Source organism: Delphinapterus leucas, chromosome 21 (assembly GCF_059928025.1).
Source record: "Delphinapterus leucas isolate spDelLeu-1000000601 "Yukka" chromosome 21, BTC_Dleu_Yukka2, whole genome shotgun sequence".
Lineage (NCBI taxonomy): Eukaryota > Metazoa > Chordata > Mammalia > Artiodactyla > Monodontidae > Delphinapterus > Delphinapterus leucas.
The window spans coordinates 10,350,308-10,363,020 of NC_143149.1; the positions used below are offsets into that span (position 1 = coordinate 10,350,308).

The 12,713-nt window shown below is 50.9% G+C and overlaps 1 protein-coding gene across 1 annotated transcript in view; it reads right to left on the reverse strand.

Annotated features, from left to right (window-relative positions):
- Positions 1-9,643: 9,643 nt before the first annotated feature.
- The window catches only part of MYOM2 (myomesin 2), an 80,148-nt gene continuing 77,078 nt past the window's right edge, over positions 9,644-12,713 (reverse strand). Inside the window, exons 35-36 of the mRNA XM_022570851.3 lie at positions 12,305-12,360; positions 9,644-11,170 (exon numbers count right to left, since the gene is read on the reverse strand). Of these exons, the coding sequence (XP_022426559.1) occupies positions 10,853-11,170; positions 12,305-12,360 (374 nt within the window). The 3' untranslated portion in view covers positions 9,644-10,852. The remainder of the gene's footprint in view (positions 11,171-12,304; positions 12,361-12,713) is intronic.

The window sequence follows — 12,713 nt, forward strand, 5'->3', positions numbered from 1 at the left end:
TCTTGTTTATGGCCGAGTAGAACAGAAACTTTCTTTATCAATGCTTTGCTTCCGGTAATTAATTGTGCAACAGGCGGTTTTGGGAGGAGTCGGAGGATGAGGGCCCAGGGAGGAAGCCAGGGAGAGTCTTGGTCAGAGGGATGAAAGGCTTGAACTGTAAGGGCACAAAAAGATGGGAAAAGGGAGTGTCAATTATAAATGATGAGATGTTCACATTGCTCCTGCTCTCTCACCTGCCCCTCAGCCAAGGCCACTCTCCATTCTGGAATCCGTCACAGCCTCAAGGAAGAGAAGAGCCTCTCAAGGATGGTCTACATCAACATTCAAGTAAATACCAAGATGTAGGCTGACTATCAAGTGAAATCATTTAGTTAAAGAACATGACGTTTGGTAAGTTAAGAGATCATCTCTCTGGGGCATTCCCGGTGGCACAGTGGTTAAGAATCCGCCTGCCAATGCAGGGGACATGGGTTCGAGCCCTGGTCCGGGAAGATCCCACATGCCGCGGAGCAACAAAGCCCATGCACCACAACTACTGAGCCCGCATGCCACAACTACTGAAGCCCACATGCCTAGAGCCCGTGCTCCACAACAAGAGAAACCACCTCAGTGAGAAGCCCGCGCGCCACAACGAAGAGTGGCCCCCGCTCGCCGCAACTAGAGAAAGCCCGTGCACAGCAACAAACACCCAACGCAGCCAAAAATAAAATAAATAAATAAAATTTTTAAAAAAAGAAAAGAAATCATCTCTCTGCAGAAACTCCCACTCATCTTTAAGTAGTGTCCCAGACAGAAAGCTCGTAGCAGACAGCGCTACGAGAAATCACGTCTGTGGCCTAGAACATAATCTAAGATGGACTGGACGGCCAGAAACGCTGCGACCCACATGAAGGAATCCGCATGTGTGAGAGCCCATGTCCCCTGCGTTACCCTTTAAGGCTGGGACTTAATTAAAACACGTCCTCACCTGCCATCTTTATACTCACACTCCCTAAGAGTGCCCTTCCGAGAAACATGGCAGACAAGGGTAATGCAGAAAAACTCCTCCTACAAATACCCAGAACTGCTGTTACTACAATTTTTTTTCATATGTAAAGGACTGTGAAGCCCCTGGTGGCAGGAGCAGAGGGCCTGGAAACGTGGCCTAGGCCGGGGTCCCCAGGCCGCGGACGGCGGCTAAGACGCACTGCCAGCTGAACACGGGAACTTCAGGCCTAAGAAGTGAATTCTTGCTGGGAAAATGCAACGTTCGCCGCCTCCATTGCTTCATGCAAAGCTGTAATGAGCAGCGATCACATGAACTGACCGCTGTGCGGTGGGGGGCGCGGGGCTGGGTGGTCCCAGCGCTCCCGGGGTGAGGGGCGAATGAGCGGGTGACGAGCGAGCACATGGCTGGAGCCCGACAGATCATTTTCTCAAAAGACCATAAGGCAGGTAGCAGTGGCAGTGGCGTAGGAGTGGGAAATACTTAAGCATCCCTTTACTTAGGTAGCCTAGTTGATAAACAGGAGCACTTGCTTTTTCTTTTTCTTCTTTTAATCTTTAGAAGGGAAAACAAGGAGACATATTGCCCGGGCGTTTTCTTCCAGTGGTCAAAAGAACTGGGGCATCTAAAGTCACTCTAACCACCAGATGACAGCCTTGAGCGGGGTCTTGAAGGGGTGGGGGCCCCAAGGCCCCGGCCACCAGGTATAGCAAGCACCACGCCCACCCACCGGCTGGAGCAAGCGCCGCCCACTTGTAGGAAAGGCCCCACCCACCTTCTGGAGAAGCCCCACCCACCGGCTGGAGCAGGCTCCCCCACAGCAGCCCTTCCTTTCCCAGCATGGGCCGCCCTGGGCCTCCCGCCTCCGTTCACCCAGAGCGCTGAGCTGTCTGGGGCCTGAATGCTCAGAAGGTTTGTCCCTGGATTCCAGGTCCCTTCTAGCCCCTTTGCTGTCCCCAGGGTCCTGACTCCCTGTCTGGTTAATGAACGCCCTGCTGAACTTAAGGCGTCCTCCATCCCTTCAGAGCCGGCTTCCTGCAGGTGGCAGGTGGTCTCAAAGGCGACCTGCTTCTCTGTTTCTCACCTGGTGGTCTCCGGGGGTCAGCCATCCTTTACCACGTTGTGATCTGGTTCTTTAAACGCTCTCCGTGGTTCAACTAGGACATGGGAACAAAGCTAGGACATGGACATCCTGGACGAAGGAGCCGTCCCTGAAACCAGAGAACCTGCTGGAGCCCAGATTCCACCAAGCCTCCGGCAGCACTGCAGGTGTGTTTGCCCAGCCCACCTGCGCCTGCACTGCATCCGCCCTCCGCGCGCCCACTGGCTGGCAGCTGAGGTCTTGAACTGACTCCTCGTCAAAACGACAGACAGAGAAGCTGCTGTCCTAAAATTCAGATCTGAGAAGTACTTTAGGCAGCTTTTGAACTGCCTGAAAAATCCCAAGAACCTGTTGAAAAGGAGTCTTCTGGAAAGTCCCGCATACGAGACGAAAGCTGAGCGTCATGATGGCGGGGCCCGAAGTGTGCTGGGGAGCTGGTGATGCAGTGACACCCCTGTGGTACGTGGATGGAGCTCAGCTGGAGAACTGCTGGTCCCACGTTTACAGATTAGGAAACTGAGGCACAGAAAGATAAAGAAGATTTGCCCAAGGTTGCTGTGCAGCTGGGTTCTGACAGAGCCAGGACTAAATACTGAGCTCTCCCTGCGATGCTGTGTTCACCGCTTTTCTACGGCAATGTATTAAAAGCAACGAAAGAGACGACGTTTGCATTACCGGAGAAGCGGAGGAACATCTTTAATAAAATAAAAGCAGATACATTAGTGTGGCTGGGGAGTGAGAGCTGGAGTAGGGAGCGGAGTGATGAACAGGAAGCAGAGGAGCAGACATGGTGTGGCCTTGGCGTCATAAAGCTGCTTTGGGGACTGTTTATCTTCATTTTCGTTTTTAATATACCCCTTTAATGTACCTCTTTTATATGCCCCCTTTGTTTAAAAAATACCATCATAATTCTATGCAAAAATGAGGCTTAAATGGATTTTCAACTATCTTAAGCCAGAAAAAAAATAAAAAAAGAGATGGTTATGTGTAATCTTTTGTTCCATTTCTTATTTAACTATACGTCCAAGGGGCAATAAAAATTAAAAGGGATCCCTCAAACTAACCATGTTTGTTCACTATGAGACAAAAGGTGATAGGGATTGCTAATGCCCCCTGGCAGCCTCCTCTCCCAAACATGCATTGTGAAAAAGTCCTTTGAAAAATCGAGAAGCAGGGCAACCATTGAGAAAGTACTCAAGGACAAACAAGGGCACCTGGGAGATCACAGCTCCCCGAAGATCCAGAAACTCCTCTGGTTCAGATCCCACCCCCTCACCCGATAGCTCCGCAGCATCATTGGCTTCCCATCATCTTGGGAAAACTTCCAATGCTGTAATTTACTGCTTTGAAAAATGAGGGCGCCTGCTGCGTTTGACATGCCTCTTTGAAACACGGAATATTTAAAATTCATACCCCAAACTTAATGTATAGATAGATCACATCTTTTTATGACTTCACTGATGTAATGAGAGCCTTGTAATATCTCACAAGGTATGTTTTATTCCTTCTAATGCATATCACGTGAAGATTAAGAGGCTGTATTATTGCCTTCACAATGACCTGCTATTTCCTGGACACAGTAATTGGCCGGACCTGTCCTTGTCACTGGGATAAGCATAATGCCTTTAATAATTTTCCATTCACTAAGCGATGTGTTTGCATCAAAAAGATGGATCTGGTTTGCCCGTGCAGGCAGGCGTTCGGCACCTGTTCTCCGAGTGCCATCTAGAGGTTTCAGGGCCCCGAGCACAGGAACTGACTGGGAGAGCTTTCTCCACGTTCATTAATTTAGCACTGGGAGCTTGTTCCCGAGGCTGAGAACTAGTATCTCTAAGAGCTGGGTTGGCTCATCACTTCACTCCAAGCGGGAACTGTGGGAATGCAGCCGAGAGGGTGCCGGCAGAAAGGGGCTGAACCTGGGTCTGGGGCAGATTCGCACTGAGGACAAAGAAACCCTTTGAAGCCGCCAGTACTCATCTGAGCTTAAAACACAGCGGCGCGCAGGAGCGGGCCTTGGAAAGGCTGTTATATTGAGTTCTTTTTCCAGCAAACAAGATGCACATCAAAGGTGATGCGAGGAAAGCAAAGGCTTTTATGAAAACCCTGCCGGTAGTGCATCCTTTCAGCCCACCTGCCTTCTGAGTGACCGGCCACCATCCTGTCCCCCTGCCCGCGGGCGGCCGTGCTGCGTCTCTGAGCTGCAGCCCGAGGGGTCACAGGTCACGGGAGCTCCCGTGCCATCGGCTGCCACTGCCCGGAGGGACCACGGTCGCCAGGCTGGTGTGTGAGGCTGATCCTGCCGTGTGTTTGCGTGTGACGTGGCACCAAGTGGAGAGAAGTGTGAGGCCAGGCGTGGCGCACTGCTTCACACCAGAGCCACAGTGTGACCTGCGAACGTCCGTGATGGAGAGGTAAGCGTGACCCATGTCGCTATGGAACTATTGCCACTAATTACCCACAATCCCCTCTTCTACTGCTGAGGCAGCAAACCCACCCTTTTGAAGGAAAGGAGGTACGAGCCCAGCATCCCCAAGCAACGCCTTAGTTTGAAATGAATGCTTAGGGAGCGTGGGGACAGAGAGGCAAACACCCTCCTGCGGCTCCGCAGCTGCACGCAAGCAGCCATGAGGGTGGGGACAGGCCCCGACTCGTGGGAAACTTCCCTGAAGAGAAATGGTGAAGAGCGGCCTCAGATTTGACATAAAATCACAGAAAAGATGGTTGAGAAAAAGCAACAAAGTGTGGATGAGGAAAAAGAGGAAAAAAAGCCAAGAGGAAAGTAATCTGGCTTAAATACTAAACGTTACTATTAAGTAGTCCCACAGTGATGGCCGTAATGAGAGCACGCACGTTCGCAGCACTTGCTGTGCACCGGCACCGGCCCCAGCGCCTTCTCTGTGCTCGTCACGTGACCACCAAGCTTCATCCGGAGCCTGCAGGTCAGGTTCACCACTGTCCCCGCTTTACAGCGGACGGAGGAGGACCTGAGTCGGTGACTGTGCCCAGCGCTCAGAGCGAGGGTGGCAGAGGCAGTGTCCTCAGAGCTCAGGCGTCTGGGCCCTCTGGCCCCTCGGTGCAGAGGCGCTGGGAGCTTAAACAGGGACATGGTGGGGGGATGGGGAAGGGAGGGCGGAAGAGTTGGGGCGGGGAAAGAGTGGATGCTTATCTCTAAAGAATAAACTAACCTGCTTCAAATCTGACCTGAACTCCCCGGGCTGTGGTTGCCACTGGGAGACGCCTGGAGTGACGCTCTGGCGCCCACAGAGACTGGGAGACGGGGCCCTGTCCTCCTGATGGTCGCATCGCAGAGGGGCTCCAGGGCCCGGGCTGTGAAACCGGCAGAGGGGAAGGCTTCCCTGCATCTCTGAGGGAGTCACAGGTTCAAGTCGAGTCGGGGGAGGGGGGGGGTGGGCGGGGAAGCCTGCCTAAGGTCACCAAATGGAGGGCAGCCGTAGGGCCGTCTGGGTCAGAGTCTGGAAATTTCCAGACGGTTTAAAGAGAAGACGCTTTGGAACTGGTGGGCCGTCGGCTGGCCACGGTGGACGGGATCAGTCCAGCGGTGAGACCACAAAGTGGTTTCATGAAATTAATGTGACTTCTGCCATCTTCCTACTGGTTTCTCATAACTGTCCAACAATCACATAATAACCAGTAAGTCAATTAAAAAATAACCAAAACACAGAACACAAAGTGGGACCTTCCTCTCTTGACGCCGCCTGACCATCTGCTGAGGACCTCCTTTCCCAACATCCAGCTTGGAAAGGTGAGCTGAGGTCAGGCCCCGCCAGGCCTAGGCTCCCCCGTTCCTGGAGAAAATAAGGAGAACCGCGCTGGTCTGACCTCCATAGACGGCCCCCCTTACCTCTCCCCCCTGAGAATGCGAAGGCACCCCAACTTCCCAGTGTCCTTGATCACATTCCTAATGCAGCTCTCACCCTTGCTGGGAGCCCACCTTAACAGAACCCCAACTTCTCTCAAGCACTAGCCCAGAGCCCCAAACATGAGAAACAACTTTCTGTGAAGTAGAAACAAAGCCTTCACTCTCCGGTTACCGACTTTTTCCCCCCGTCGATAGACACACAAACGGACCTTCACTTAGTTAAAAAATTGTTTGAATCCATTTTTTAAAAAACACTTTCATAAGTATCCAACCACTAACGAGACACTCTCAGATATGTCACAAATGTGCGTCTGTTCATTTGTTTCATGCCCATCGTTAATGCAAGTGTACTTTTTATGAAATTTCTCAATCTATTTATGGTTTTTAATTTTCTAAGTCATTAACATTCACATGTGGATTCTCACTGCACTTCTGGGTGAAAACGTTTCATGGAAAAAAACCCACACATTTTACTGAAAGCAGCACATTTGTCACGGGCTGAATGAGGCAGACGTATGAAATACAAGCCCTAGTAATGGCACCATCCACACTCTCCACCACAGGGGTAACTATCCAGCACGGGCCTCCTTTTCTGAAAACGGAAATGCAGGTGGGATCAGCATAAGGAATGGGCTTCATTTTCATGTTTATTGACTAAAGAAAGTGGCAGATTCTTTTAGGAAGGGCGCTGGTGTCCAGGATTCACCTGACAGAAGGTGAGGGGGACTGAATCCTACGCAATCAGGACCCGCCCTGGTCCTGGGCGCTCTGACTGCAGGAAGCTCTGCTTTGGCCCAAAAGCCCTTCCGAAGCTTGAGAAGCGAGCCACGCAGCTTCCTTCTGGCCAGGCCTGAGGGCAAAGAGGTGAACGTGAATGAGGTAACTTCAAAATTATTGCTTAAAAATAGGATATGGGCAATCTCAATGCCCAGTTTGAGAAGACGCAAAATCTCTGTATTTCCCACGTGAGTTGAACAAGATAACACAGACGTTTCCCCTGGGTGTATTGAAATATGACTGACGTATAACATTGCATGAGTTTCAGATGTAGGATGATTTGACACGTGTGTCTACTGTAAAACGGTGACCCCGCCATAGCCTCAAATCACATAGTTACTCTTTCTTTTTCGTGGTGAGGACATTTGAGATTTGATCTCTTAGCAACTTTCCAGTATACAATGGAGTATGATTAACTATAGTCGCCAGGCCGTGCGTGAGACCCCCAGAACTTACTCATCTTGTAACTGGAGGCTTCTGCCCTTTGACCAACATCTCCCCATTCACCCCCCAGCCCCTGGTAACCACCATCCTGCTCTCTGTTGCTGAGTTCAGCTTCTTTAAATTTCACGTGGGAGATCATTCAGTGTGTGTCTTTATCTGCCTGGCTCTTTCATTGAGCACAACGCCCTGGACATCCATCCATGTCGTTGCAAATGGCAACATTTTATTCTCTTTTATGGCTGAGCAGTATTCCACTGTGTGTGTGTGTGTGTGTGTGTGTGTGTGTGTGTGTGTTCACAAATATGCATCACATCTTCCTTCTCCACTCACCCTTGATGGGCACCCAGGTTGCTGCCATGTCTTGTCTATTGTGAATAACGCTGCAGGGAGCATGGAGGTGCAGGTATCTCTTCAAGACAGTGATTTCACTCCCTTTGAACGTACACCCAGAAGCAGTGACATATTCTTTGGGTGATAAGCAGCTAGTAGGAATGTTTAAGCTACAAAACAATGTTTCGGTCTGTGGTCCCCTTAGTAGGTCCTGTCTCAGCTCTGGAAGCTGACGTCTGGTAACATCATCAGTTTGGTAAAGCGTCATTTTTACAAATGCCGAGTCACACTTCAATCCTTTACGTTCCCACCTGCTCAACCTGTTCTCCTCCCAGATGAAGTCTTCTTCCATGGTTGATTCATATGCATTTATACCTAACAATTCTCATGAGATGGCCAGAGAGCTAGACATTTTTAACTGATGGTTGATTTCTTTAGAAGCCTCCATTCCACCCTCACCTACCACATTTCATAATCATATGAATCTGAAATTCACTCTTTCTATAACTGAGCTATCCGAATGCATGTCACACTCACTCGTAAAAGGCATCATTTCCCTCCATTTTTGTAGATACAAGAAAACAAGACTTAAAATAATCCAAGTGTGTGTGTGGGGGTGGTGGTGGGTGGGATGAACTGGGAGATTGGGATTGACATGTATACACCAATATGTATAAAATAGGTAACTAATAAGAACCCGCTGTATAAAAAAACGTATACCATTTATGATACGATCGCAAAAAAAAAGAAAAGGTACATGGGAGGGTATTTTCATCTGTCTTTGTGTCTGATTATATTTTTAGTAAACCTTTATTCTACCTTAAAAAAAAAGAGTACCTTATGCTATGATAATTAAATATTATGTTTTCCAAAAAAAAAGAATCCAAATGACTTGCCCGTAATAAAAAGCCGGCCGTTCGCTGAGCTGGAACTCGGTGCTGGACCTGGGCTCCAAGCACTGCGTTTCTGCAAGGAGTCGTCCTTACCAAGGCCTGAGGTCGTGAAACAGAGGCAGATGTGTCTCATCACGAGCTTTCATACCGAGGCAGGAGTGAACATGAAGCCACATGTGAACTTGACACCTGCGGTATTAGGGGACAAAGGTCACCGCAAACTTCAAATGACCCGGAGGAAAGTCCTCACAAGATTCCAGCCGGCGGATGCTGAGAGGTCGGAGGAGGTACGGGTGACATCCAGACAAAAATCCCCAGAAAGGGGACTCCCCACACCAGGTGCCAAACACAGAACATGGTGTTCAAGCTGAATCTGGACAATTTAGGAATAAGAAAAAATAAGGACAGTAAAATATTACAATCCACTGAATAAAACAGGAACCCGTAGGTCCAATCTGAGGGTGATAGATAAATACAGACATAAACACAACACATAAACCCACGCCTGACGGGGAGGGGACCCTTGCTCAGAGCCGGATGCTGAGTAAGAAGCCTGGAGGGTGCAGCTGTCGGAAGCAACACCCTCCTCAACCATCGGAACGAAGATGGATTCAGACGAGACTTATCAGTGGGCGCTAAAATCGGGTGGGGAAGCGCCGAGGAGCGGGGTGTTTACATGGTCCTAAAGTGCCCCCGCAGATGGTGGCCTGTGAGCCGCACGGGGACACAGAGCGGCTGCCCCGGGTCGCACGTTGGAATTCAACTTCCAGTGAAGGACGGCGGGATATTGTGCTTCTGGACGTGCCCCCCGGGGAGACCACCGCACCCTGTGGTAGCGGGCTGGCTGATTTTGTGTGTCACCTGGGCAGGGCTGAGGGATACCCAGAGAGCTGGGAAAACAGTGTTTCTGGGCGTGTCTGTGAGGTCGTGTGTCTGGACGAGATCAGCATCTGAACCTGCAAGACTGAGTGAAGGCCATCCTCCCCAGTGTGTGCGGCCTCATCCAATCCACTGAGAGCCCGGACAGAACAAAGAAGCCGGGAAAGGGAATTCGACGTCGGTCTGCGCCCGCCCTCGACTTCGGAGCGCCTTTTTCTCAGGTTCTGAACTCAGACCAGGAACCCCATCCGCCCCAGATTCTCAGGGCTTGGGACCCAGAGGGAATTTTACCACGGCTAAACAGAAATGACTACTTAAACTAAAAAATAAGCAAGTTCTTTCTAACTCAATAAAGGTCAAATATAGAGAAATCTGCCTGGGTCTACCCTTGCCAACGATGTTCTCGGAAACACTGGTGGGCTTTGCAGTAATAAGAAACTCAGCTAAAGGTCACCTGTGCAACAGAAGAGGTCAAAATGATTTTAAAAATTCGTATCGAGACTCACAGAAGCCTGCTCAGCTGGCTGGCATTATGAGGGACGTACTTACATTTCAGGATTTCTTTGATTACCTTAGGAAAATATAATCCAATGTCACAGAGTTTGGATTGGCCTTAATGACACAGAGAGAGAATATTCTGGACTCTCAAAGCTTTCTCTGTTACGGAGCAATATGTTTAATACAAAACTAAAATACAGAGATAGGATTTTTACGCCAGAGGAATTTCAGCCTCTTTCCAAAAAAAGGGGAAAAGTTCAAAGAAAGGATATGTTCATCCCACACATTTTTAAATCTTCACCAAGAGATCTTCTGTAAACAGCCAAGTTTCACTTTTCCCCCCATGACCACTACTGTGGTTGTTTCAAATGAGTTTTCTTCTCTTCGAAATGCCTTAATTAACACACTCAAAAAGGATGCGGCCATCTATGTATTGTGTTTTCCTGACAGAGATTTTACATCCAGTGGACATTTCTAAGCCCGCATGAGACGTAACCTTCCCAGTCCAGTAGCCTCGGGCCCAAGTCCTAACGGGGAAGCTGCTGGGGATAGCGGGCTGTGCTGGGAGTCTGGTCCCCGCCCCAGGCTCCCGGCTTGGGGTGCATCACCTGCTTGCTCCAACTGTGAAGCTGCACCGTGACCCGTAATTAAACAAGCCAGAGGGGAGCAGGCAGATGTGCTGGGGACGCGATGGTACAGGAGAGACACCGCAAGTTGCCTTTTAAAGTTTTATTCACCTGAAGCAAGAGAGAGCTGAGAGTATGGAGGCACACACGCTATCCCACCAGCATTTCAGAGCCCCTAGGCCTGAGGGCACTAGAGGGCACGACCCCAGCGCAACGTCAGCTCACCTCCAACCCACCCCGTCCAGCGCCTGCAGACACAGTGGTGCAGCCTCCCGGAAAACATCCACGTTTCAGCTTAGAAGGACAGAAACCCCTAATCGCCAAACATGAAGACTAAAACCGTAACGCACGATTGACTATCAAGCCACGCTGGACGCCGCGGGCCCTTGTCACCTGCTGGGAACAAGCACCCGTGCCGTCTGTCTCCTGGGCCGCCCCTCACTGGGTGGGCGAGGACGCGGACGCGGGGATGAGCTTGGGCTTGGCCTGCTGGGGCAGCACCACGTCGGGGATCTTCTCCCCGTGCTTGTATACGCTGACCGTCACGTCGATCTTTTCGCCCCCGTACTTGTTCTTGACATGGATGCTGTACTTGCCCGAGTCCTCGGAGGTCACGCCCTTGATGGTCATGCTGACATACTTGGCCTGCTCCACCTTGACCAAGAAGTGGTCGCTCAGCTCGATGTCCCTGTCGTTCTTGAACCACATCACGTCCGGGTCCGGGTTCCCGAACACCGTGCAGGTCAGGTTCAAGGTCTTGGGGGGAGGGTGGGCAGAGAGGGGAGAGTTAGAGAAAGAAAAGCCTGGCGGCCTCCGAGCAGCCTGGGCCCTCCACCCACTCAGCTATTGATCTGCCCTTCAGGACATTTATTTAGTCAACACGCTCTTTATGTATGTAGGCACCACACTAGACACCAGGGATCCAAAAAGAGCAGGAAGTTCACAACTTCCTGGGGCAGCTGGAGAGAAAACTCAAAGGTAACCTTTTCTATTTATTCCCAGATCTAATCCATGTGTAAGTTGATTAAAGAATTTGAAGGCAATCAAGCTCTGGGTTTTTCAGTAGATATTTTTAGCCTGGTTCTAAATTTCCTTTATATTCAGACTCATGGGTTCCCTTTACCAGTTCTTCTGGCAAATCCAGAGACTGCATTGTCTTATGATAAACTGCATTGTGGACACTTAGCAAAGCATGCTTTCGGTCCAGGATAAAGTAAAAACTAGTGCTAAACCCTCAATCCATGACCTGCAGGTACAGCTCGCCAGGTTTCCCTCAGCTGCTAACGAAAAGGGCTCTACATTTTCGTGTTTTGGCCTAATAAAAATTCTCTCAAGTAGCTATGTCCCCGTGACACTGAGATGGAATCACTCAAGCACCCAGAGAAGTACCAATTAGATATCAGTAATTCCAGTGACAGGTGACCAATGATAACTCCAATAAATGGTTTCCCTTATACACCCCAAATGACCTTGACAACTGGAGCGGAGATTGCTCTTTTTATTTCACACGTGACAAGGCGGCTCCCACCTTCACACGAGGCGGGTGGGTCGTGTGGGCGAGGGTGTGGGTGGGGCCCGCCTGCCCCTTCATTCACGCCCTCGACCGGCCCCCGGGGACCCGTGGCTTCAGAGCCAGGTGGACACCGGGGCTGGAAACACCGGGTGTCACAAACACACCATGTAATGTATCTCCCCATGGTGGGAAAGGTGCTCTGTGTGCATTCGGAGGGTTAGACTATTCCCTCCTTTGAGGACACAAGTTTCCCAGAGGCAGCCTGGGCCCAGCAGGACCCAGGACGCCCCCCTCCACACCGGCTGCTGGCACTGGGCCTGCCGTGGGGACCCCCCGCTTCGGCCGCCCTCCCTGGGCACCCCGTTGCCTGCCTTCACCTTTCCCTCCATTATGGTCACCACGTCGGGTAAGCCGCCGAGCACCTTGCCGCGATCTGCAAGAGCAAAGCGACTCTGCTGAGAAAACCGTCCACGGGGACGATCCTGGGGGTCGGGCCCTGGGCTGAGCACCGAGGCGCACAACAACAACAGGAGCTGGGAGGAGAGCGCTGGCCCGGGAGAGGACACAGGGCAAGGCACACCGTAGCGGGGACCCGTGCTAAGGTGCAGGGTGGGAGCAGAGGGTAAGTGACTCTGAGCACGAGGGTCGTGAAACGGTCGAGAGGAAACGCGGCCGTGAGCCAGGCATGAGGAGGAAAGTCTCACCAGGGGCTCAACACAGGGCAAGCCCCGTCCTTCTGTAATTTAGTCGGGAACTGGGGGCTTGGCCTCTAGAGAGGGGATTTTG